At 41.6% G+C, this 26863-nt stretch overlaps 1 protein-coding gene across 1 annotated transcript in view; it reads right to left on the bottom strand.

Moving 5' to 3' along the window:
• The window catches only part of ACAA1 (acetyl-CoA acyltransferase 1), a 54509-nt gene that overhangs the window by 4261 nt on the left and 23385 nt on the right, over nt 1–26863 (bottom strand). The window contains exons 6-11 of the mRNA XM_089655256.1: nt 26719–26817; nt 24569–24649; nt 18610–18800; nt 10408–10587; nt 10248–10303; nt 1215–1360 (exon numbers count right to left, since the gene is read on the bottom strand). Of these exons, the coding sequence (XP_089511382.1) occupies nt 1215–1360; nt 10248–10303; nt 10408–10587; nt 18610–18800; nt 24569–24649; nt 26719–26817 (753 nt within the window). The remainder of the gene's footprint in view (nt 1–1214; nt 1361–10247; nt 10304–10407; nt 10588–18609; nt 18801–24568; nt 24650–26718; nt 26818–26863) is intronic.

The following is a 26863-nucleotide window of genomic DNA, read 5'->3' as shown; positions in this document are numbered from 1 at the left end:
AAATACGCACGTTCCTAACCCCAGAAACCACTAAACAGCTCATCCACTCCCTCATCATATCACGACTCGACTACTGCAACTCCCTCCTCACTGGCCTACCTCGCCGCTGGGTATCCCAGCTTCAGTCGATCCTGAATACGGCTGCCAGACTCATTCACCTTTCCAACCGCTCCGTCTCCGCCACCCCCCTCTGCCAATCCCTCCACTGGCTTCCGATTGCGCAACGGATCAAATTCAAAATCCTAACGCTGACGTACAAAGCTGTCCACCATACTGCTCCGAACTACATCACTGACCTAATATCCAAGTACCGCCCAGCACGCACACTCCGCTCCTCACAAGACCTCCTTCTCTCTAGTTCCCTGGTCTCCTCCTCCCATGCCCGCCTCCAGGACTTCTCCAGGGTGTCACCCATGCTCTGGAACTCCCTGCCCCAACCCATCAGATTATCACCTACTCTCCTCTCCTTTAGGCGCACCCTGAAAACCCATCTCTTCAGGGAAGCCTACCCCACCCCCTGCTAACTTGTCGACCTCCTCCACTCTTCCTACCACTCCATCCCCCACAGCTATCTCCTCCTGTGCCACCATTCCCTCTCTCCTAGATTGTAAGCTCGAAAGAGCAGGGCCCTCGATCCCCTCATGTTTTGCATTGTATTGGTATTGTTCTGTCACATGTTCTGTCCCCCTTTGTAATGTACAGCGCTGAGCGAACTATTGGCGCTTTATAAATACTGTATAATAATAATAATAATAATTTGCCTTTAGTAAATCAAACCTCTCCGCATATGTAGGTTAGGATTCAGAGAAGCTGTACCACCTCCAGGGCTAATACCTTGAAATGTACACACTGAAGGAACAACTAAATTCAATTAGCTACTGTAAGAATGAATAACCATATTCTGAGATTGAAAACAAAAAATGAGACAATGCATAGGTCTACAGTATCTTCCTCCTACAGATATGAAGCTTAAAAAAGGAGAATTCCTGTTACTAGGATAGTCAGCATTATTAGTGTATTTTCATACCCTTGTAAAATTGTTGCATTAACTGAGCAGAGCCAAGTACTCAGGTGCAGACAACTTGTCTCCAAACACCCAAGATGTACAAAAAAAAGAACAAAAAACAAAAACAGTGGGCAATTCAACTCCACAGTACCTACCAAAAGCTGAGTATTCAGTTGTGCACAGAAACCCAGACTAGAAAATTTCTTACCTTTTCCCCCTTCTCTTGAGCTCATTCAGTAAAGTGACTGTCTGTCGAGCTCCGGTGCAGCCCAGAGGATGCCCAAGGGCTATGGCTCCTCCATTGGGGTTAACTTTCTCCAAGGGAATGCCCAGTTTCTCCACACAGTATACCGCCTGCATACGCCAAAGAAAATAGTGTTTTAAAGGAAAACTACCATTACTACATTGCAGTCTCTGTGTGTAATGGAATGGTAAATACAAATGCTAACTATAGCAAGAGCATACAGTCCTACATCACATCAGTCATAAATATGGAGAAGCCATGGAAAGCAGCACAAGCACAGCCCTGTCACATCCCACAATGCAATGCATCTCAGTCAATTGGCAGGACTGCACTGTGGAATGTAGAGTAGAAATTGTCCTTGGCAAGTAGCTTGAAAATTAAACTTGCTAAAGGCTGGTACACATGGGTCGAATATTGGCTGCTTCAACAGAAACTGGCCAACATTCGGTCCGTGTGTACAGTAGCCTGTCCGACAGAAGCCGGTCTAATGAGTGGCTTTTATTGAATGGACACGCTGGAAAAAAAAAAAAAAGCATTCGATCACTGCTTTCAGCCAATGGCTGTGAGCGGTGATCAGTGTGTTCTGGCAGGCAGGCAGTCTCCCTGTCAGAACACAATAGCTCAGCGGGGTAGATCATCGCACTAACATCACTTTGGTTGTACAGCAACCTCTCACTTTATGTCCAGTCCGCTGGCTTGAAAGGAGAAAAAAAAAAACTCCCCGTATGTACCAGGCATTCCACATAAGGTTACATAATGCAAGATTTGTAAGTACTGGTTTCCTTTAGCTATTGCCTGTGGGGGAGTCAGGTGCTGCGGGGGCTATTGTTTGGTAAAGCCTGTGCGCAAAAAAATTATGGTAGCTATTGTGACTGTATTGACAGCTGGCGACCGACTGAGCTATTCTTGCTTTGCTCATAATGCTGGAAGAAATAGCCTAGCCTATTTCACAGAAAACCAACTGTTAACACAGTCACAATATCAGCTATGTTCTCATGGAGTGCCAGCTTTACCCAATAATAGCTGTGGTACATTCAACACCACCTCTCCACTCAATTACCTGGTTACCAGAGAGTTTTTTTCAGTCACCTTGGTGACTGGAAATTGTACAGCTTTGATTTAGGGTCAAGGCCAAATCTGCCGTAGAACCCCACCTGTAGAGGGGGCGGAGCCTGAACATGGCGGCAGTGTAGGAGCTCGTGGACGGAGCTCCGGTGTCTGACCTCCCCAGGCCTCCCAGCTTATCCCCTGGAACATGTTAGAGCCTTGCGGTGGGGGACTTACCCGGTCTGACGGCTCCCGGCGGAGGAGAGACTGATGCGGGTGAGGGAAAAGAGAGGAGTGGCGGGCGATTGTTGAAGAGAGAGTCCCTGGACGCTGGGAGACGAGAGGGGCCGGCGCGATCACGTGACCGGCCGCAAAGCACCTCTGGGAGACCGGGAAGCCGGCCGGCCGGCGTTTTGTGGAGAGAGAGCAGCGCTGACCTGTTTGCCGGGGGCCGACACACTCTCCCACTCTCCCCCTATCCCCCTAGTAACCCTGGAGCCTAAAAATACGTGAAAGGAGAACTATTGAAACCTGGACAAGGAGTCTGAAGAGACCCTGGGGAGTTCCCCCCCATGAACAGACCCTCAGAGGAATCGACCGAAAAGGCACTCACTGGAAGAAGACATAGGAGGAGGGTGAGTGACACTTATGAATTTCACTTTTGAAGATCTACCATGCCGACCTCTAAAAAGTGTATATAAGAACGGGGGACCCCTAGAGACTGTATAAAAGGCGGAAGAGACACGCAGAGAGAAGAGGAGAGGCTCGGGGAGAAGGAGGGGGAGAGGGGGGAAGGAGGAGGAGGAGGAGAAGAGAAGGAGAAAAACCAGCAGGGGGACAGAGCAGAGACTTGAAAGTTTTAAGAAATAATATCCCGCCCTACCCATAAACTTATAAAGGACTATAAGAAGGATAAGTGCCACAGAGAAAAATGAAAAACAAAAATGTAAAAGGAAGTGGGCTTAAAGGGTCCCAGACTGGCACAATTAAAAAATATACAACCCAAGGAAACGTAACCCCAGAAAGACCTCAGAGCAGATCTGAAAAAGGAGAAGCAGACCTTAGTATGGAAAGAAGCCCTAGAGTATCAATAGGCCCGGATACTAGTAACCAGCAAATATCAGGCAATACAGAGGCGGAAAAAGACCTACAAATACCTAATAAAAAGGAAATGGCAGAAATGTTTAAAGAACTGGAGAAAACAATAAAACAAGAAATGGTAAACATTCGCAGTGATCTGGGACATCTCTTGGAGAGAATTGAGGAAACGGAGGAGAAAGTTAAAGGCCAGACCCAGGCTATCTCTGAACTTGAAAAAGAACTAATTAATATAGGGAAAGTCCAAGAAAAACTGTTATATAAGGCTGAGATACAAGAAAATAAAGACAGGAAAAGAAACATCTTGATACGTGGAGTTTCAGAAAACCTAAAGGGAGAAAGCTTGCAAGAGGTGGTTTGCAAAATATTTAACATTATAACAGACAGCTCTGAAATGGAAAGGTCTAAAATAGAAGGAATCTTTAGAAAAGGGAAAATCCTGAGAAACCTGGGGAAAGAAAGGCCGAGAGATATAATTGTCAAATTTTATGAACTTCGGGACAAAGAAAAAATCTGGAAGAAGACTAAGGGAAAATCAGTAATTAAGTATGAAGGAGGAGACATACAGATATATGCGGATCTGGCTCCAGAGACTTTGTGGAGAAGGAGAACTTTGAGACCCCTATTGAAAAGGTTGAAAGAACAAAAGGTGCAATATAGATGGGGGACTCCCGAATGCCTAATAGGATGGAAAAACGGGACTACAGCATACCTTAGGTTTCCAGAAGATACGAAAATTTTTTGTGACAGTTTAAAAATTCAAAGAATGGAAATCCCTGGCTGGGAAGAAGAACGATGAGAAAGTAGAGCGAAGAGAAAAGAGGACTGGCAATTTGTGGGGGGGAGGAGGTGGAGGGGGGGAGAGGGAGGGAGGAGGAGAGAGGTGTTTTTTTTTTTTTTTTTTTTTTTTTTTTAACCCCTTTCTTCTCCTCTCGCCACCTACCCCCACTCTATTGCCTTCGTTATGGATTTTTTTCGTCTTTTTTTCATTTTTTTTCTCTCTCTATTTTTCTGCCAGTGATAATATTCAGGTGGGGCTTGGGAGGTTATGGGGAGGTTAGTCAAGGGGAAAGTCGTCCATGGACGGAGTTTTAGCCCAAGGATCAAATCAAAGGTGGATTTTTTTTTAATCCATAAATGATTAGTAGGCAAATGTTAGGCCTAAAAAGAGGGGGGAGGGGAGGGGGGAGGGAGGGGGTTGGAAGGTTGGCAGGGTGGGAAATGGGAGAGGGAGGTTGTTTTCTCTGCAAAATAAAAGATGATATAAAAACAAGTGAGAAGGGAGAAGGAGAGAGAAATAAAAAATATAGATGGAGGAGAAAAGAGGAAATCTAAGGAAGATGGAAGAGATTCAGTTTATAACATATAACATAAATGGGTTGAACTGTCCCGGGAAAAGATATAGATTATTTAAAGAATTACATCATAGAGAAGCCTCAGTGATATTTTTACAGGAGACACATCTTGAGATAAGCTCAAATGTTAGACTGAGGTCTAAAAAATACCCAACATGGTACTATGCAGATTCCCCGGTTAAAAGAGCAAAAGGGGTAGCAATAGGCCTGGCAAAGAACGTTAGGTTTGAGTTGGAAGATAGAAAAACAGACCCAGATGGGAGATTTTTGTTCTTAAGGGGCAAGTTACAGGAGATCGAGTGTACACTGGCCAACATCTACTGCCCTAATAAAAAACCGGAGGAGTATCTGAAAAAGGTGTTGAGGAAGTTGATGGACTTTAAAAAAGGACGTTTGATCCTGGCAGGGGATTTTAACTTCTGTATGGACCCACAAAGGGATGCCACCTCCCATATAAAGACAGAAGGAAGTAAGGCCCTGAAATTATTGAAAAAAGAATTACACATAAGTCAACTGGTAGATGCCTGGAGAATTACACACACGCAAGATAGAGATTATACTTTTTTCTCAAATATGCACAAGAGATATTCAAGATTAGATTATATATTAATAGAACATCAATTAATCGACCATCTGACCCAGGTAGATATAGAGATAATAACTTTATCAGACCACGCTCCAGTTACTATGAAAATGGAATGGGGGAGAAGGAAAAGCGGAGGGCTGGGATGGAAATTGAATGAGACACTTTTAGTGGAAAGGGAAATAGCTCAGAAAATAGGGGAGGAGATCGAACGCTTTTTTAAGGAGAATGAGACAGGGGAGGTGTCAACAGCCACAGTGTGGGAGGCTCACAAAGCTTATATAAGAGGAATATTAATGGCGATTGGGGCTAGAAAGAAAAAAGAAAGAAGGGAGAAAATGAATGAGCTCTTAGAAGAAATAGATAAATTAGAACAAATACATAAGAATAGAATAACAAAAGAAATAGAGCTGAAGTTAAAAAAACAGAAGGAAGAACTGAAAGAAATGATAGAAGAGGAGAGGAGAAAAGTATATAATAGAGTTCTAAGTGAGAGATATAGATGGGGAGAAAGACCTGGAAAGTATCTGATGAGAGCCCTGAGGAAAAAGAAAAATAGAAATTATATAGAAAAAATAAAAGATGCTAAAGGAAACATGAAACACTCAAATAAAGATATCACCAAAGCCTTCATAGAATATTACAGGAAACTGTACAATATAAGCCCCTCGGAAAGTTCAGAAACTATAGACAGTGAGAAAAACCAGAAAAGAAAGAAATATTTGGAAATGGCTAGGTTATTAAAATTAAGTGAGGACCAACTAAACTCCCTAGACGCAGATATCTCACAGGAAGAAATAAAACTAGCATTAAAGGGGACAGTGTCGGGGAAAAGCCCAGGCCCAGATGGTTATACAGTGAGATACTATAAAAAATTCAGTGAAATCTTAGTACCAAAACTCAAAAACTACATGAATGCACTAGGTGGAGAGATGGAAGTAAGAAGAGAATCATTACAAGCCCAACTCGTGCTCATTCAGAAAGAGGGAAAAGATCCCTCTCAGTGTTCTAGCTATAGACCTATTTCACTACTGAACACAGACACTAAGTTGTACGCAAAGGTCCTAGCAAACAGATTGAAAGAGCTAATGCCTGGATGGATACATGAGGATCAGGTGGGCTTTGTTCCAGGGAGGGAAGGAAAAGATAATGGGGTACGATCATTGATGCTAATCCAAAAGAGTAAAAAGGGAAAAGAACCGGCGGTACTACTGTCTATAGATGCTGAAAAAGCGTTTGATAGGGTAAATTGGAGATTCATGATGGACACTCTGGAAGCTTTGGGAATCGGGCCTAGGATGAGAGAATGGATAGGAAAGCTGTACAGATACCCCTCGGTGGTCATTGGGGTAAATGGGGAGAGGTCAGAACCCATTGAGATGTCAAACGGAACAAGACAGGGATGCCCATTATCCCCATTGCTGTATGTTATATCTCTAGAACCTCTACTATCAACAATAAGACTGAATAGAGACGTAAAGGGAATCCGAATAGGAGATACGGAACATAAAGTTGCTGCTTTCGCAGACGACTTGTTGTTCTATGTAGGAAACCCCAGGATAACACTTCCAAACTTAATGAAGTCACTAAAGGAGTACGGAGAACTATCAAATTTAAAGATAAATCCAACAAAAACGGAGATTCTAAATATAAACATCTTAAAAAACGAAAAAGAAAGGATACAAAAAGAATTTCCCTTTAAATGGAAAGATAGAGATATAAAATATTTAGGAGTAAAACTCACAGCCTCACATAAACATCTATATAAACTAAACTATATTACACTGATAAATGAGATTAGAGATGAATTAAAAAGATTGGAGGGAGGAACCCCGACATGGATGGGCCGTATTAATCTGGTAAAAATGGTAATAGTACCAAAAATCATATATAGATATCAAATGATCCCAATTAAACTCCCAGAGATTTTCTTTAAAATAATTAAGAAATTGATAACAAGATACATATGGAGGAATAAAAAACCAAGACTGTCATACGAACTGCTAAGTAGGAGGAAAGAAAGAGGGGGTTTAGGGCTCCCAGACTTTAAAAGATATTACAAAGCGGTAATACTGGCAAGAACCATAGATTGGATATTTAATAATAAAAAAAGCTGGGTGAGAATAGAGAATGAACTCAGCGGAATAGACTTGGGAAGAATGATATGGGTACCAACACAGTATAGGGGTTTAAATGACAATGTAAATACATACACTTTGAATGTTTTAAAGATTTGGGATAACTTACACAGAAGTATGAAATGGACTTTTAATTCTACACTGATTCCACTAAAAAATACAGAGTTTTTCCCCCCAGGTAGAGAAGAAATAGGAGGGAAGTGGTTTAAAAAAGATAAGGTGCAATTAGGAGATATCTTGGTGGGAGATGAAATAGGAGTATATGGCGAATTGAAAAAAAAAGAGGGAGAGATTTTCACTAAATTAGACGAATGGCGGTATTTCCAATTGAGGTGTTTTGTCGGAAGTTTGCCAAGACCTTTAAGGACAAGAGACAATTGGAACTTGTTTGAAAAGACATTGGGAACACAAGGTGATGGGAAACACGGGATTGCTAGAATTTATAAAATACTCACTGAACTAGACACAAACACGAAACCAACATATTTAACAAAATGGGAAATGGATATGGGAGTTGTGATAGATGAGGAAAAGCAGAGGAGAATGTATAGATTAACTCACGAAAATGTCTCTATGAGAGAAGTAGAAATGAACTATAAGTGTTTGACAAGATGGCACATTTCACCAGTAGTAGAAAATAAGATGTGTGGAGAGAGTACACCGCTGTGTTGGAGGGGATGTGGAGAAATAGGCACAATATACCATATATGGTGGGGATGCCCAAAAATCCAGATATTCTGGACAACAATAATCCACTTAATAAGAAAATTGACAGAAATAGATATAAATCTAGATCCAGAAGTATGTATTTTGCACATCACGGATATAACGGTAAATAAATATAAAAAATCAGGGATATGGAACTATATAAATGCTGCAAAAGCCCTGATACCCAAGTTCTGGAGGCAAATAGAGGCACCAAAGGAAGAGGACTGGATTGAAAGAGTTGAGCAGATTAAAAAGATGGAAAGGCTGTGCCATACCCAAGAAGATAAGATGGAGGTTTATCATGGGAAATGGGAGAACTGGGAAAAAGCCAGATTATATATGAGGTGTAGGAAAGAATAAAGATAACAACAGAAAAATTCCACTTGCTGATATAAGAAGACGTAGAGAAAAGATAGAATAGGCAGAGGGGACATAGGGTGGGGGGTGGAGAAGGGGGGAAAAGGTTGCATAGAGTATATAAAGTAGAAATGTTGGTTAATATAATATTATAGAATATATTTTATATATATATATATATATTTATATTGTGATGATGAAATGTAATTGAAATGGAAAATTAATAAATATTTGAATTATAAAAAAAAAAAAGGCCAAATCTGCCACTTACCCATCAATCCAAATGGCAGGGACATCCCAGTAATGCAGCTGCCTGGACACAGCAGTTAAATAATGTGATTATGAGGCCACATATCCTGGAGATGCATATCACTTTGTTGGATGACCATTGAGTCATGAAGACTCCTATCATATAACTTCTCACTGTCACACTATAGCTCTATACCATATATTAACGCCTTTCTGCTGTCATCAGCCTCTAGTAGACTGGCAGAATGCAGAAACCTCACTTCACTTAAATGCATGCTGGCCTTTCTAAAATATGGATGACAAATACACTATATCTATGCGTGTGAATGGAATACAGTGACAGAAGTCTGGAAAGCAGACTATGCACATGCCTGGCTTACTGGGGGCTCCTCTCCTCCTCCTGGGGCCAGCGATGGAACCTTTGCATGGTGCTCCTGGGTGGCACTGTACAGAACAGCATCAGTCCAGTATTTGTTATCTAGAACACTGTACTATACCAGTTCCCACTTATTACCTCACTGGTCTTAGTCCTATGCTACATAGAGGTTCAACTTCCAGTGACCAGACAAGTTCTGGCTCAGTGCTGCCTAGTCTCATTGTGGTAAAATGGATAAAAAGAAAAATGCAGTGCTGGGTCCACTTAACAATAGCCGCAACATTTCAGTACCGGCCTCCCCATTGGCAATAGCTCTCAATGACCCAGTTGCTAGAGTGGTTGTTATTGCGACCTGGCAAATTAAAAATGACCAGTCCTAGATTACAAGACCCTTTACACAAGATAAAATGATTATTCGCAGCCTCTCAATTGATACAGACTAACAGTTGATAAACAATATATATGGAGGGCCATTTTAAAAACATGGAAAGGCTTAAAAATGAACACCATATCAGGGATTTTGCATGTTTTCCTAAACTCTGTTTTTCTAAAGTTCTTAGTTTGTATAATGCAGATCTGTGGCTTTTTTTTTTTGTTAAAAGTTTTCAAATATCAACATGCCAGATTGTTGAGAGATGCAGCACTAGTTTTCAGACTTTAGCAGTTTTATCTATATATTGGGGTGTATTTCCTAAAGGCAAATAACCTGTGCACTTTCCAAGTGCAGTTGCACTCATTTTCCCCAGAGCTTAGTAAATGTGGTAAAGCTTCACTTTGTAAAGAATATCCAATCAAGTGCAAGAAAAAAAAACCCCAAAAAAAAACAAAAAACACATTTTTCTTTGTACATGATTGGATAGTGGAAATCAGCAGACCTTCACCACATTCCCTAAGCTCTGGGAAAAATGAGTGCAATTGCACTTAAAAAGTGCACAGTCTATTTGCCTTCAATAACTCCACCCTATTGAAGAGTGCAATAAATTATATTTGCTCCATTCTGTAAAAATACTTATTGCTAACCAGGTTGAGCCGTCTTTGGGCACCTGAAGTATTTGCTGAAATAGCTAATCAGAGATTAGAACTCACCTGACTGGCAAATGCTTCATTAATTTCATACACATCAATATCATGAATTGTCAGACCTGTAGGCATAAACAAGCTTTAAAATAGTTATAATATTTATATTGTCACAGTTTAATTTAAATAGTCTGCAGTTAAAATATTAAACAAACCAGTTAATACCTACCTGCTTTCTCTAAAGCCACAGGTATAGCATAGGCTGGTCCTATCCCCATAATATCAGGAGGGACCCCCACTACAGCAAAGGACTTTAGCACCCCCATGATAGGAAGACCCAGATGCATGGCTGTTGATCGTTTAGCTAGCAAAACTGCTGCAGCTCCATCGCTAACTTGACTGGCATTGCCTATACGCATAGGACAAAAAAAAAAGTTGAATTTACACAGGTTTTAATTTTTTATTTTTTTAACTCCAGTGAGAAACCACCAAAAACAGCTGACATTTGCTTACAGAAGAAATAAAAAACAAATTATAAATTTAAAGTCATGTAGCAGAGTGGCAGCAGCATGAAATAGAGCTGGCCTCTTTCAAGAAGGCATCTGTAGGAAATTCACAATATGATGCTCAAAATTAACCAGGCACTGTACAGTATGGAAGAATGAGTCCAACCAATTACTCTGTGGCAGCTTAGATAGTAGGAGACAACCTTTCCCCTTGTCCGTTTTAGCAAGAAAGCTGGAGCATAAACAGAGAAAGGTTCAAACCCCCTTTTGATCCCCAAAGCATCTACTGTGCAGCAGCCATTGTTGACAGCTGCCAGACACCTGAAGCTCTGTAGCCATTCCTGCCAGACCCCAGAGATAAACGTTTCAAAAAGATTGAGCTAGTTCAGATCGAGGTAGACCTCCTTAGCACCTCCTTGGCTTCAGCCACATCATGCAACAGAAAAAAGGGACTTCTCCTTACTTTGAACTGCCTGGTCTGGTGAATGGGTTTAGGAAGGGGGGATAACTTTCTGTTGGCCACGGTGTACGGACCTGTGCATTATGCTTTCCTGACCCCTGCACTCTGGGTTACATACCCCTGAACTCCTATGCTCTATATACACATGTAGTATTTCATACTCCTGACCACTGCACTCTGTACGTTGGGCTGTACAGGACATACTCCTGACCACTGCACTCTGTACGTTGGGCTGTACAGGACATACTCCTGACCACTGCACTCTGTACGTTGGGCTGTACAGGACATACTCCTGACCACTGCACTCTGTACGTTGGGCTGTACAGGACATACTCCTGACCATTGCACTCTGTACGTTGGGCTGTACAGGACATACTCCTGACCATTGCACTCTGTACGTTGGGCTGTACAGGACATACTCCTGACCACTGCACTCTGTACATTGGGCTGTACAGGACATACTCCTGACCACTGCACTCAGAGTGTAATGATCAGGAGTATATCCTATACAGCCCAACATACTAAGTACATTATATACTCTTTATCACTGCATTATATATAATGTGCAATAGTTGTTGGTTGTGAAGTATTCACTGATTATATTGATAAAGTTTGTTAGAGTTAGACTCTTGCTTGCGGCACAGTAATTTTTGGGTACAATGACTACGATATGTTACCTTGTAGCCACCCTCTCTCCTTTTAGCAGAATTTTGCCACATTCATAATTTACTGTGGTGCACTGCCTAATTCTTCTCTACTTGCCCAAGGCTGCCCCCCCTGGCCAACTATTCATTTTAGCATGCAAGCTATTGTCCATTCTATGCCAGTGGTGGGGAGTGCTGCCTTGCATTGTGACAACACAATACAGGTTTACCTTTTTTTCAGTTTGATTGAAATGTGACATTTCATTTGTTTATCTGATGAAGATAACTGCAGTGGCCAGTAGGAACGTCAGGTGAGCGTCCATGCAGTGCGGAAAAATGCAGAATGTGTTAATTTTTTTCACAACACACTGCAACCCATCTAAAGGCATCATTGTTGTGTGAACAGAGCATGTTTTCTATGTGCCCTTGTGGTGACTGCATAGTGTGAACAGGCCTTTAATGTGCAAGCCCCCTATTTAATCCAGTCAAGTATTAATTTATAAATATATATGTAGACTTTAATAGTACCTGAATTTTTACACTAGCTGCCTATATTTCTCTGCAGATCCCTTTAACAATTATACCGCCAGACTTTAGTGCACTGTGTTATGTGTCTAACAAATGTAGCTTAGGGACTGGAAAACAGAGCAGAGAGATAATGTCATCAGCATGCTGCTGCTCCTTCACTATCCAGTCATAGTCTTGACCAATCATGGAAAAAAAAATACCCAGAAGTTAGCTATAGTGTTTGTCTGGTGTGTGTGGATTAGAAAACTGAATGGCACTTTATTTTCACCTTTAAGACTGTTTACCCATAATGCATTTCAATTGCCATTCAGCTTCTCCACATCAAGAACAATCGCTTATTCTGAATATTTTGTAGCTTGCCAGTCCCTAGATGTGGCACCTTAATTGATTATCTTTATTATCTATATCTGTGGGAGGAGCATTGTTGTCATTCTAGGACAGAATTGTTTTAGGACTACAGAATATCTACTTTTTTTCTCTTCTCCAGAAGGTGTTTTATAGCCCTAACACCCTTCCTCATTACATTGTTTAACCACTTGCCCTCCTGAGGATTTACCCCCCTTAATGACCAGGCCTCTTTTTGGTACTCGGCGCTGCACTAATTCAACTGATAATTGCGCGGTCATGCAATGCTGCACCCAAACAAAATTTACGTCCTTTTTTTCACACAAATAGAGATTTCTTTTGGTGGTATTTGATCATCTGTGCGCTTTCTATTCTTCACGCTATAAACAAAAAAAGACCCAAAATTTTGAAGAAAAACAATATTTTTTACTTTCAGCTATAAAAAATATATAGTAAACTCAAAGTTAGTTATAAATTTAGGCCAAATGTATTCTGCTACATGTTTTTGATAAAAAAAAAATCCCAATAAGTGTATATTGATTGCTTTGTGTGAAAGTTATAGCGTCTACAAACTATGGTATAGATAATGGAATTTACACAGCTTTTACTTTGACTGTCCATCACATTTCTTGAGGTGCTAAAATACCAGGATAGTACAAACACCCCCAAATGACCCCTTTTCGGAAAGTAGACACCCTAAGCTATCTGCTGAGAGGCATATTGAGTCCATGGAAGATTTATTTTTTACCCACAGGTTTCTGGAAAATGACAAAAACATTTTTTTTTTTTTTTTTTTACACGAAATTGTCATTTAAATGATTTATTTCTCGCACAAGCCATGGGTATATGTGGAATTACACCCCAAAATACATTCTGCTACTTCTACCGAGCATGGAGATACCACACGTGTGTGAGACTTTTTGGGAGCCTAGCCACATACAGGAGCCAGAAATCCAATGACCACTTTGAAAGCCTGAAGGTGCGTAACTTCCTCTCTACCTATCACAGTTTTGAAGGCCCTGACATGCCAGGATAGCACCAAACCCCCCCAAATGACCCCTTTCTGGAAAGTAGACACCCCAAGAAATTTAAAAAGAGGCATGGTTAGTAATTTGCAGATGTCATTTTTTTCTCAAAAGGTTTTGAAATATAAAAAAAGAATAGAAAAAATATGTTTTTGTTTTTTTTCTTCATTTTCCAAAAACTTGTGGCAACAAATGAGATCTGCAAAAAACTTACCGTGCTTTTTATCAAATTCCTAGGGGTGTCTACTTTTCAAAAAAAGGGGTCATTTGGGGGGGTTAGGCGCTATCCTGGCATTTCAGGGCCTCCGAAACTGTGATAGGTAGTCTGGAAGTGTAATGAGGAAATAAAGCCCTTTAAAAGCCTGAAGGTGCTTATTGGATTTTGGGGTCCTGTACTTGGCTAGACTGCCAAAACGTCTCTCACATGTGGTACCCCCATACTCGGGAGAAGTAGCAGAATAAATTTTGGGGAGTAATTCCATATATACCCATGGCATGTGTGAGCAGTAAATCATTTAAGTGACAATTTTGTGTAAAAAAAAAAAAAAAAAAAAAAAAAAAAAAAATTTTTTTTTTGTCATTTTCCAAAAACTTGTGGTAAAAAAATAGATTCTTCTATTGATTCAACATGCCTCTCAGCAAATAGTTTGGGGTGTCTACTTTCCAAAAAGGGGTCGTTTTGGGGGGTGGGGGCGTTTTATGCCCAGCATTAGAAGTTTTTTCCACACATCACTCACTCTTCTAACCACCTGAAGACCAAGCCTTTTCTGACACTTTTTGTTCACATGAAAAAAATCTGTATTTTTTGCTAGGAAATTAATTTAAACCCACAAACATTATATATATTTTTTTAAAGCAGACACCCTAGTGAATAAAATGGTGGGTACTACAATTTATTATGGCACATAGTACTCGCGCAGCGATTTTTCAAAAGCAAATTAAAAAAAAACACTTTTTTTACATTTAATGCACAAAAACACAATATATTGGCCAATTATTTGATAAAATATAAAAGATAACGGTATGCCAAGTAAATAGATACCAAACATGACATGCTTTAAAACTGCACATACCCCGTGCAATGGCGACAAACTGCACAATTTTTAATATCCATAGGCAACGCTTTAAAAGCCTTTAAAAGCTACCATTTTAGATTTACAGAGGAGGTCTAGTGTTAGACTTACTGCCCTTGATCTGACGTTCACAGCAATACCTCACATGCATGGTGCAACCACTGTTTACATAATGACACATGGTCAAGGCTTGTGCACACAGGTGTGTGTGCATGGGAAGGGCAATTTATTTTTTTTAGTTATTTTGATTTTATTATTTTTACATTGTACCTTTCATTTTTTTTTTTCTTTTGATCACTTTTAATGCTATAGCAGGGAATGCAAATATCCCCTATAACTTCAATGGGCATTGTCATATATTCTTTTTTGAGAAATCTGGGGTCTATCAGACTCTGGATATCTCCTCTGCCCTTACATTATCTAATCAAACCAAAATCGGTGTGATCAGATGCTTTCCAAATTTACAAATGGCGCTGTTTATATCCTGCGAAACTGAAGTGATGAAATGCTCGAAGCTTCCGAATTCTTAGACTATAGAGATGACTGGCACCACTCTGGTCTCCAATCAGCTCTATGGTCAGCTGGCAGAAACACTGGCTGCATTCTCAGATTCCCCCGATGGCACGAGACTGCCCGAGAAGGCCGTGGAAGGCAGCGGGGGAGGGGGGGGCATCATCTCCTGCTGCTTGTAAAAGCAATCCTGCAGCTAATTAGCCACTAGGATTGCTTTTACATGAAAGCCGATTGCCGGCTGAAAAAAACGATACCAGGATGATGCTTGCAGCTGTAGGTATCATCCTGATATAACCAAAGTCCAGTGATGTACCAGTAAGTCGCTGATCCTTGTTGGGTGTATATGCTATGTTCTTTTTTTTGTATGCAGCCTGTGGACTGAATGAAAAAATGAGAAGAAATCTCTGCCAGAAAAAGTGTGTGGTATGCCCACCATTAGAATATACCACCCTGCATCCACCCACTTCTGTCTAAATAGTGGCACGCTTGAAAAAAAAATGACCATGTATAAGTGGTACCCCATATGGAAAAATGATGACACCAAGTCTCAAACTATCTTGCCACTACTCCCCATGTAGTCTGGGCATCCGGGGGGCTGCACGTGACTATCTTTTCCCTCGTAAATCCAAAACTTATAGGTATAGCCTGTTGCCCTCTCACAGGTCTTCTACATCTTGACCCCATATCTGGCACGCTTGCTGGGGAGAAATTGTGTGAATGCAAGGCAGCCAGAAAAATTAAGGAGGGACTCATCAATGCAGATGTTTTACTTGGGAGTATAGACATCTGCAAATTTTTGGTTAAGGTGATTTGCGAGGGGTTGCATCTTGTGGAGCCGATCAAATTCAGGGTTACCCCGAGGATGACAGAGTGTATTGTTGAAATGCATAAAACACATTATACTCTCATATCTATGCCTGGCCATGGCAGCAGAGAACACGGTATATGATGAATCTGGTCTGCGGACCAATACAACCGCAATTCATTTCTTTTAGTAATGCCCATGTTGAGGGTTAGGTCCAAAAAAATGTAAATTCGAAAACCGTAATGAGTTTCCATGCGAATGGTCTGGCAAAGTTTGAATTTGGGTTGGTGGCGATAAATTGTTGTGCATATAAATTGCTTTGATCCACAATCAATGCATACAGATATTCCGTGAAAAACAGCTCCAAAAATCAAGGAGGTATGTGAAAGACCAAGATGTACTAGACCGCTGGTACTCGCCAGTTCACCAAAAGGTAGAGAGGCACTAGTACTGGCACTCTGCTGCATATGAAAGTCATCAAAATTTACCGGCAAGTGCTAACAGAGATCAGGCCTGATTCTGCGAACACTGCGGTTTTGTGTGCAACGTATCAAGTGACAGTGACCTACTGACACTGCACTTGCTGGGGGAGAAGGGGGGGGTAAGCGTAGGGGCTAAACGCAGGTGTTGGCAGGTGCCCGGGCTGATCCCGCTAACGCTGCATTTTTGGGGACGCTATACTAATGTGAACGCTGGTATAGTGCTGACCTGATCAAAGATATTGACCCGTTCAGACACTATACTAGCAATGGAGGTTTATTGTACATGGGCGTGATCCTGGCAATCAAGGGGTTGAATGTGATAACTGGTGTACTGACGGGCAATCTGACAGGGGCGTGAAAAACCACGGGAGCGCGATATATATATATATATATACACACACACACACACACACATATATATATATATACACATATATATACATATGTGATGTTGCGCACCCATGCCGCCCTGTAGCAGTATTTCTGCTATAGGGCGGTCAGGAAGCGGTTACAGAAGTGGTTTGTGTTACGTCGCTGCGTTACTTTAACGGACAATTGCGCGGTCATGCAACACTGCACCCAAATTAAATTTACATCCTGTTTTTCCCACAAATTGAGCTCTCTTTTGGTGGTATTTGATTGCCTGTGCGGTTTTTTTATTTTTTGCGCTATAAAAACAAAAAGGCTGACAATTTTGAGAAAAAAAAAAACAATATTTTGGACTTTTTGCTATAAAACATGTCCAGAAAAAAAATGTAAAAATCAAATTTAGTCATAAATTTCTGCCAAAATGTATTCTGCGACATGTCTTTGCTAAAAAAAAAAATCCCAATACGTGTAAATTAATTGGTTTACGTGAAAGTTATAGCGTCCACAAATGGCGGGAAAGATACTGGGATATTTTTTTTCTTTATACGAATAATGGCGGCGATCAGCGACTTATGGCAGTGATCAGCGATTTATGAGTGATCAGCGACTTATGGCGGGACTGCGGCGGACATTTTGACACTGGGGGGGAACTGACTTGGGGTCACTGACATCCCCAGTGACACCAATACAGTAATCAGTGCCAAAAGAAAAAAAAAAACGGACACTGTACTAATGGCACTGGGGAGGAAGGGGTTAACATTAGGTAATGAAAGGGTTAACTGTGTGAGGGGAGTGTTTTACTAGGGGGCGGGGGTGTGTACTTCACAGGAACACGCTGATCCCGAGAGATAGTCTTCTCTCAGGTTCAGCGTGCTCTGAACTGACAGATAGCAGAGCTGCAATGTAAACACTGCAGCCATGCTATCTGTCAGTGATTACCGGTAATCGCCGGGACCCAGCAGGTAAAGACCGGCCGGGACCCGGTGATGGACACCCGCTGCCGCAAACGGCAGGGACGGGTAGGGAGGGCATGCGCCTCGAGAATGCCCCCTACCTGTTTTGCACAGCGATGTTAAAAGACAGCACTGTGGGCAGAGGTGCCGCCCTGCCGCAGTAAAAACACTGCGGCAGGTCAGCAACTGGTTAAACAAAAGGCTGCATTGTGCACAAGACAGCACAAGAGTTCGACAAGATTAACTGATACTTTTTGCATGTATGAAAAATATATAAAACTGCTTTTAAATATACAGTTAAAAGCAGTTTTTTTATATTTTTCATACATGCAAAAATACCAAAAAGGAGCAAATAAGGGAAGTTCATTGCTAGGGTATACATATCCTTGAAAAAGTCTGTGATTTGACAAAACGCTTTTCTCAAATGTAGGTCCCACTGCAATGCATAACATTTCTGTAGTAACTTACATTCCTATTCTTTCCTCTCTCTGCACCCAAAAGTTCCCCATGAAAATATTACTCTTAAAAACATGGACAGTTCTGTAAAACCTTTTCTGCAACTTCCACCTATTGGTTTTTAACATTAAATTGGTTTAGATTCATCCACTGCCAAACTGCATCTTATCCACTTAAAACCATGCGGTGGAAATATGAAATATTTAAAACCATAATCAAATGGCACAACTGTTTGTCATAGTTAAGCGGCATAAAAGAGCCAAGCTACATACCAGCAGTAGTGCTTCCATCTTCTTTAAAGGCTGGTTTGAGTTTTGCCAGCCCCTCCAGGGTGGTGCTGGGCCGGATGCCATCATCTTCACTTACTGTGATGGTCTTTGTATTGCCTTGATCATCCGTAACTGTGGTGGTTACAGGAACTATTTCAGCCTTGAAGCGGCCTGCTCTTTGTGCAGCTGCAGCTCTAAAAAAAAAGAGATTTAATAGAGATTTCTTTACAGGCTGCTTTGTATGTGTGAAGGGGATTTCCATAGTGAAATGAACAGGGAATTTGACACTCTACAGAAAGCAGAAACATCAGACCAGTGTAATGAGAAGCATAATCAGCTCTTATGATATACAGGCGTGCTTATTATTTTTACTTTGCTTAGTGAATGAGGTAAAGCTGTGATCACTTCAAATACCCACTCATGTGCTAGAAAAAAACCCCAAAAAAAACAAAAAACCTGCAGGAGTAGGACACCCAATACAACTTAAAAAAAAAAAAAAAAAAACAAACGACAGGCTAGGTCAAGAAACTAGCAAGTTCCATGCTACAAGTAGGTTTGGCTGCAACAGCATATTTGATACTTTTCCCTTGGGGGAGCATTTCACATGTGACCAGCCAACTGAATGGTCTGTTACAGTGTTCCCCTTACAGGCCAGCAGCACCTTGACTTCGGTGGTTTCCAGCCAATGTCTTGGATGGATAACAGGGACTTTGTATGAAGATCTCCATAAGGTGCAATCTGTCTTCCCAGGGGAAAATTTTAATTTTATTGGTGTTTGTGGAGACTCCTGGTTCCCCTATAAAGAGGGGTTACCACTAGAGCTGGGAGGGCAGCTGTTTGGCTGCATGGGGTGCGGCACTATTGAAGGTTCACTATCGAAGGTTGGCCCCTGACAAGTCACGTACTTGTGGCACTGCTCTCACCTTCTGCTACCCAAGGAGTCAATCCTACCTCTGCACTGGAAAATGTTAATGACAAACACCAGTTTGCATGGCTGGGGATGAGTACGGAGTTCCTGGAGCCTTGAGGAGTCCCTACTGGTTATAGTGTTACTAAACCCAGGACCCTGCATTCGCTCTATCTGGTCTCCCACAGTACACAGAACATGGAAATGCAATTATTTTAGTAATATAAACTGCTAAATATGTTTTCACATCAGCAGTTAGAGCAGTCTTCTGACTTCTATCAGTGTCCAGCAGAGCACTGGTTAAAGCTTGTAGAAGTTTTATTTCTGCTCTAGGAGTATGCAGAACCCCTGACCTCTGTCTGGACAGCGCTGATTGGCCCTGTGTTGATCGCATGCACTCTCCCAAGAAAAAAAAAACAAACCTTTCTAGCAATACACACCAAATTGAGCACGTGCAAAGTGTCTCCACATGATATGTCTCATCAGGAGATAAGAGGGGGCACTGGAAGAAGAGGAGGGGCAGAGAAGTCAGGATCAAACTGCATTTTTACACAAACCCTTAGGTTTCACAGTGAGTATATCAAGCATGCTTTACTGCATCTACAGACTGATTTTACTGTTGTAGGTTTAGGAACACTTAAATGTACTCTGCTTCACTGGATGCACCTGCTGGAGTGGCACCCTGAGCGGGAACAGTCAGACGTCACAGCAGTATATGTATATAATCTACGGGGGGTCCAAGAAGGCAGTGGCAGTGCTGGAAGTGTCTCACCCTACACTGGGCTGAGAATAAATGTGCTGGCTCCCTCCACAATACACCTACCCGGGGAGAAACGTATAAGCAGACTGTGACAGTTGAATAGGTCTGGACCAGGGAGAGTGGGCCCTTCATTAGGAAGCCTTCTATCATACTTGCCAGTGAGGAAGAGCACCAGATGATGTCGATCTTCTGGCATCACACCTCAATTGAAAATTAGATAGGTTTGTAGAAAGAGGACCCCTGGGCAGATGCAATAGTAGTTCCATGGGGTTGCTACACTGCAATATAGGTTTACTCTTCGGTAAAACATGTGCCATGGATACTACAGGGGATTGAAGTTGAGGGGCTTTTTGTGATCCTGGAGGCTCCAGATTGTCCATGCAGGTCATGGTTTGTGAATCTCATACATCTTGTAGTATACACCCCCTGGTGCTGAGGGTTTTTGCATGCAATCATCTATACTTAAGGCTCACATCTTTTAGGATTTAAAGGAAGACCTATTTTGCATGGTGTGAATCCCTAGAGGTATACTCTTATTCTCTCACCATTGCCTGTCTCATGTCTTTTCTCCAGCATGGGGTGGTACAGCAGTTGCCCTAAAACACCATTATGGATCAGGTGGATCTTTGTCAGTTTTATTTTAGCATCCTCTGGCATCGCTGCTGCTTGCCCACTGTCTTTGAGTAAGGATAGCTTGGCTTTGCCTTCGATGCCCAGGGTTTGAGTGACTGGGAAAGAAGCTGCATACATCAGAACTGCTTAGGAGCGAGAGTTGATTGTGCATTGTCATCCAAACATGAGCTGGTATTGTCGGGTGTTACAAAAAAATGCCTTTGAAGGATAGTAGGGAATTCCTGTGGCTAATACTTACTCTCTCAGAAAGTGGCATTACTATTAGCCATTATTCAGCACATAGATTTCCTGAAATTGCAAGCCTCAAATTTTTGGTTTCTTTTGGTAGCCTTCAATGGAGTAAGGTCATCCTGAGTCTGAGACTCTCTTTTATGCTAAACTAAAGAAGTTGCCGTACGTTATTTGGAATTAGTCAGAGCTATTATGGGGGACTTAAATGCCACACCTGGGTCTCATAGGTCAGATTCAGTTTCATGGTTGAAAAGGATCCATAGAAGGACTTTGCAGCATTTTCTGCTACTATTTCATGCTGGACCTGGTAAATTGTTGTCTAAACATGTTATCAAGCAGGTATATGAAAGGAGGGGAAGGGAGGATTGCCGCAACCTCCCTTGTGCTGGGCCACACTAAGATTGTGCTTCTTCTTCCTTCAAACCTTTCCTGTTTTCAAAGCATTAGTTAATATAGGAACATCCTCAGTAATATGCCAACTGACTGCCGGTGTGTATTGCCTACGAAATGTGCTAGACTTGTGCCCTTTGTTTCTTCTGGGATTTTTACAGTAAAGCATCTGAAACAGAATCCTCAAAGCGGGTAAGGCGCCGCCCATTCTGGGATTGTGGCCAGAAGCAGCACTGAACAAGGATATTTAGGAAAGGCCTGGAGACGATGAGATCAGAAGCCATCACATGCGTGTGGGGGACACTCTGACGCTGGGCTTTTGCCAAAGCTGCATGGACTTTGGCAAAAGCCCAGCGTCAGAGTGTCCCCCACACGCATGGGATGGCTTCTGATCTCATCGTCTCCAGGCCTTTCCTAAATATCCTTGTGCTCCAGGCTTCTCCACGATCTCCTGTGCACTGTGGTTTAGATGAGGTCTCTTCCTTCCCTTCTTCCCATAGCTTTGGCAATGTATTAATTCTATGATGTGACGCTGTCAAAAGATGTGTTTGTTTCATGCTGTTATACTCACATTACTATTGGTGTGTTTTATTATGCAGATTGTGATAGCCATAAGATATATCCTCCTGTTTGTTGTGTGATAACAAAAGTGGAGGTTTTGACAGTGCAAGAACACTGCAGTTGGATTCTGTTATTTCTTGGGATGCTGAGTGAATGCTGTATGATGTGCCAGGGCAGCTTTACACTTGATAGTGTGTCCCTCACAGACTTAGAAACTATGGTGTGAGTGCTGGTTGATCGTGCCTGTGCAGTGTGTGTGTCCAGCCTAGCATTACAGGGTGGTTGTAATCAAATCAGTGTACAGGTGCTTATACTAAAAGGAATGTTCTGCCCACACCATCGCTACTTCCTCATATGTCAGACCGGCTATTGTAAGGCTGTTTTGGGACCTGTCTTCATGGTTTGGGCAATCAACAGCAGGGTCTACTCACACCACAAAACTGTGCTGCAGTGCAGGGCAGCTCACATGCGTTATCAAAGCATGCATACTACATATGCAATACACTCACTGCTTATGTAATATATGTATAAATTCAAGGCTGGGACAATGGGTGGGGGCAACTGTGAATTAATTTGTTTGGCGTAATTAGACCCATTTTATTTTAAAATACTTTAATTTACTTGTCTGTTAAAGACACCAATTAATGTGTAATAAAACTGGGGAAAGTTTGGCATCTTCAATCTGGGCACTCGACAACATTTGCCTAAGCACCAGAGGCCACTGTTCTGGTTACAGAGCATTCGACAAGAGTATTAAAACACATCTTGGGCTTTCCACCAAGCATCAATTTCTCAGGTTTGTAAGGTGGGTACCTGGTCATCAGTTCATACATTCTCCAAGTCTTGCAAGATTGATGTGGCGGTATCAACTGATGCTAGTTTTGTCATCACGTTTTACAGGCAGCAGTCTAACTGGCCTGCAACATTTTCTTTAAGTACGGTTAGTCTATATTTCGGTACTATGTTTTGTTTGCCTCCATTTTGGCCAGTACGTGATCATGTAAAGCAGAAGCTGTGTCCTTCAATGACAGAAGAAAAAAAAAAAAACGAAAGGAATTTGGACTTACTTGTAAATTCCTGTAAATAGGCTGGAGTACAGAACTTGTATTCAAAGATCATGGGTTATAACCTCTACCCTGAGGTTACTGCTATGACCACCCTTACTGCATGCCACTATAACCTCACCCATTCCACGTGTCTCCAGTTTTTATGCAAACAATAAGGATTGACCACAGAGGGAAGGGGCATGTGCCCTTTACTAAACCCCGAGATAAGGAACTTATAAGTAAAAATTCCCTTTATCCTAACTGTACAGTACAGGACCTGTATTCAAAGACCATAGGAATAGCAATAAACTGAGGGGTGGGCAACAGCATAGAAAACAGAACTACCAGCAGGCAGGTGTGTCATGACTACATCATTATCCTCAGAATACGTCCAGATGGTAAAAAAAAAAAAAAGCGCCAAATTTAAAATTGCTTATGGGTGTTGAAAGCGACATAGAAGTATAACAGAGAGTAAAGTGAATTACTCCCAATTCCACTGCCTATGTACCTGTACCAGGAGCGGACTGACAACTCATGGGGCCCCCGGGCAATAGGGGATTATGGGGCTCCTGTGTCCTTGCCCAAACTCAAAAAAGCCTACGAAAAAGGTACCAGGGGCATCTCATGGGGCCCCCTACTGACCCCGGGCCCTCGGGCAGTGCCCAAGTTTCCAAATGGTCAGTCCGCCCCTGACCTGTACTATATGCTTAGCACTGTGGACTGTGTATTAATAGCCAAGAACCGGTCCCAAATAACAGGGAAGCCATGGCTCAACTTATCCACATAGATTGGCCTATTAGCTGTTCAGGCTTCTCCTGTCACAGTGGACATATCCCCAACAGGGGTCATCAGGGGTGGACTGTAGCTCCAGAAAATGTATATCACCTTGCAGTTACCACTAAACACGTTGCACTTCATGCCAAGGTGAGTGGCTAACGCGGAATCTAATGCATAAAGCAAACATTACAGACCAGTCCCAAAAAGTGGGATATAGGTATGGTCTAAAGGTACAGCACAGAGTGTAATTGATACGGAAACTGCTAGATAGCCTACGGCAATAAGCAGCCAGATCTTAATAGAACTGTCAGCAGAAAAAAAAAAAAAAAAAAAGAGGTCCAATTGCCAAAGCAAAATACTGGAGTCTTATGGAGTGGGTGGTATTACATGAGTGTGCACTATGAGTGACACTATCACGGTCAGTGTCCAACCATCTGAAGACAGCTTGCATATAACACATGGCCTATTAAATACAAGTCCTGTACTGTAGGATTAAAACATAGTATTTTCTGTGTTCTGTGGTGAGCACCAAATAATCCCCAGCTGTCCAGTATGAAGAACAGCAGACTAGACACGCAGTCCTGTCCATAATTTTCACAACTATATATAACAGACAAACATATTATTAGGTAATTAAAGGCATTAAAAATTGTTTACTTTTGTTGAGAAGTCAGGGAAAACATATCTTGTTTCTGTCTGCTGACCCCAAACTGTTCAGCCACATTCTCTGAGGTAACCCTGCAATAAAACAATTATAAGGCATTTTAATATACTAATATAACATAGCAAGCGCTTCTCAACTGTAATAGTAAAAGTATCACTAGGGATGTGTACATTTACTAACTATACCCTCTGTGTGTAAAACAGTTATGTCTTTATTTAACCAAAATAAACTATCCAGAAACAAAAAATATATAGCAGCTTATCCATTCTTATAAGTGATAGCTGCATTACTTTTTATTTTTTCACACTTTTTTCCTTTATTTTTACCTGATGATCCTGTCAGTAACACACTTCCGGCCCTAAAGTTGAAATGCTCACTCACCATAATGTGTTTATGGAACAGCAGCATTATTATTCTAATGACTGGAAATGTGTTACATCAATAAAACACTTTTCTCTCGCCTCATCTCCATAACATAGGAGGTAGGTATTCTGTAGTTCACAGTCCCAAGCTGGGTAGAAGGAATAATATTGTTTGAAATAACTGCAGAGTGCACAGGACAGCGCTGAGTTTCAATAGTTATTTATTTTGCACTTACTGAACTGATAACAAAATGATTTCAAATTATCAAAACCAAAAAGGGAGAAGAGAAGTAATTGTTGGAGTTTGCATACATTTTAATATCTATTGTTCATATGTATAAATGTTTACATGTTAAATCTTTCTCTGGTTATGACCCATTCAGGGGCGGACTGACAACTCATGGGGCCCCTGTGTCCTTGCTCAAACTCAAAAAAGCCTATGAAAAAGGTACCAGGGGCATCTCATGGGGCCCCCTACTGACCCCGGGCCCTCGGGCAGTGCCCAAGTTTCCAAATGGTCAGTCCGCCCCTGGTCCCATTCATACATGCCTATGTTTAGCACTTCTGAACGCAGGAGACATTATCTGGCAAGTATGAACAACTCCCAGATCACTTTTTCCTGTGCTTAAACCTGATTTAAAGCCAGTTTAAATCAGGTTTGCACACATTTAGCATTTTGGGTTACAGCGTCTAATCAGATGCTCGCTGCTTTTTTTAAAAGCAGCTAAACTGACTACACAGGTAAATGCACACTGTGAATGGCACCACTGAAAAACCATCTCACACATTTAGAGATGTCCTCTAAAATACACAAACGAAAGTTTGAAAGTGCCATGTAAATGAGGCTTAAAAATGGATACTCCAATAAAATGCCTCATGTACAACTCTTTGAGAAGCAGTGACCTAGACAACACAAAGTAACAAGATACAATTATTTCTAATAGCCATTAAAGTGGCTCTAAAATTAAAATATGTTTTTACCTTAATGTATTCCCTGCATTAGGGTAAAAAATGTTTTACCATTTACTATGCCCTTTCAGAAATCAAATACTTACCCAAGTCCTGTATGGATCCAGTGCTGAGCCTGTCTGCCAGTCTTCTCTCCTCTCTCCCTGCTCGCACATGCTTGGGGCTGAAAGGAGGAGTCATTGGCTCCTGCTGCCATCAGTCAAAGCCTGTAAAAGCAGGGGGCAGACAGAGCCCAGCTCAGGACCAAGCCTTCATATCTGCCCCCATAGCAGGTGTTTGCTATGGGGGCAGGCACAGAAGAGAAGGAGTCAAGGTCACTTTAGGGGAACCGCAGAAGAGGAGGTTCAGGTTGCTCTGTGCAATACCACTACACAGAGCAGGCAAGTACAACAGGTTTATTATTATAAGAAAAAAAATCTGCCTTTACAAAACGCATTAAATTGTTTAACTTTTATCTAATCAAAACAAGGAATGAAACATATATAAACAGAAGAAGTTTGCAGAAATACAATGAAGCCCAGAAAGTAATAGTGTTGCATCTGTGTATTCCCAAAGTTTCAACTTATCAGATGCCAGTGCAGAATGTCTTCTCTAAATGTAGAGGAAAAGCATGAGAACCTCTAATAATGAAGCTCCTATTTCTAGAAGCATATTTATCTTTAGTAATGTTTCCACTTGAGCATGATGGGATGACTCGGGCAGGGTGCAGGGAAATGGAAGGAGGTAAGGTGAGCAGCTAAAAAAAACAATTGACTATAGGTTCACCCCTTCACACTGAAGGTACATATATTATTGTAACACTGAACTCTTACCCCATAGGGATGAGACAGTCCCTAGCTTTGGCATCATCCGCAATACGAGAACTGACGTCTCCAATATTTCCAACGCTCCTGAGGCTCATAGACTCCACCCTGAATACAAATATACCAACAATTGTCATTTTCAGCATCCAGTTAT

Source organism: Staurois parvus, unplaced genomic scaffold, assembly GCF_062004578.1.
Source record: "Staurois parvus isolate SC_StPar_1 unplaced genomic scaffold, SC_StPar_1.0 ptg000829l, whole genome shotgun sequence".
Lineage (NCBI taxonomy): Eukaryota > Metazoa > Chordata > Amphibia > Anura > Ranidae > Staurois > Staurois parvus.
The sequence above is the reverse complement of the archived record's forward strand: the minus strand, read 5'-3'. Positions and strand labels throughout refer to the sequence as shown.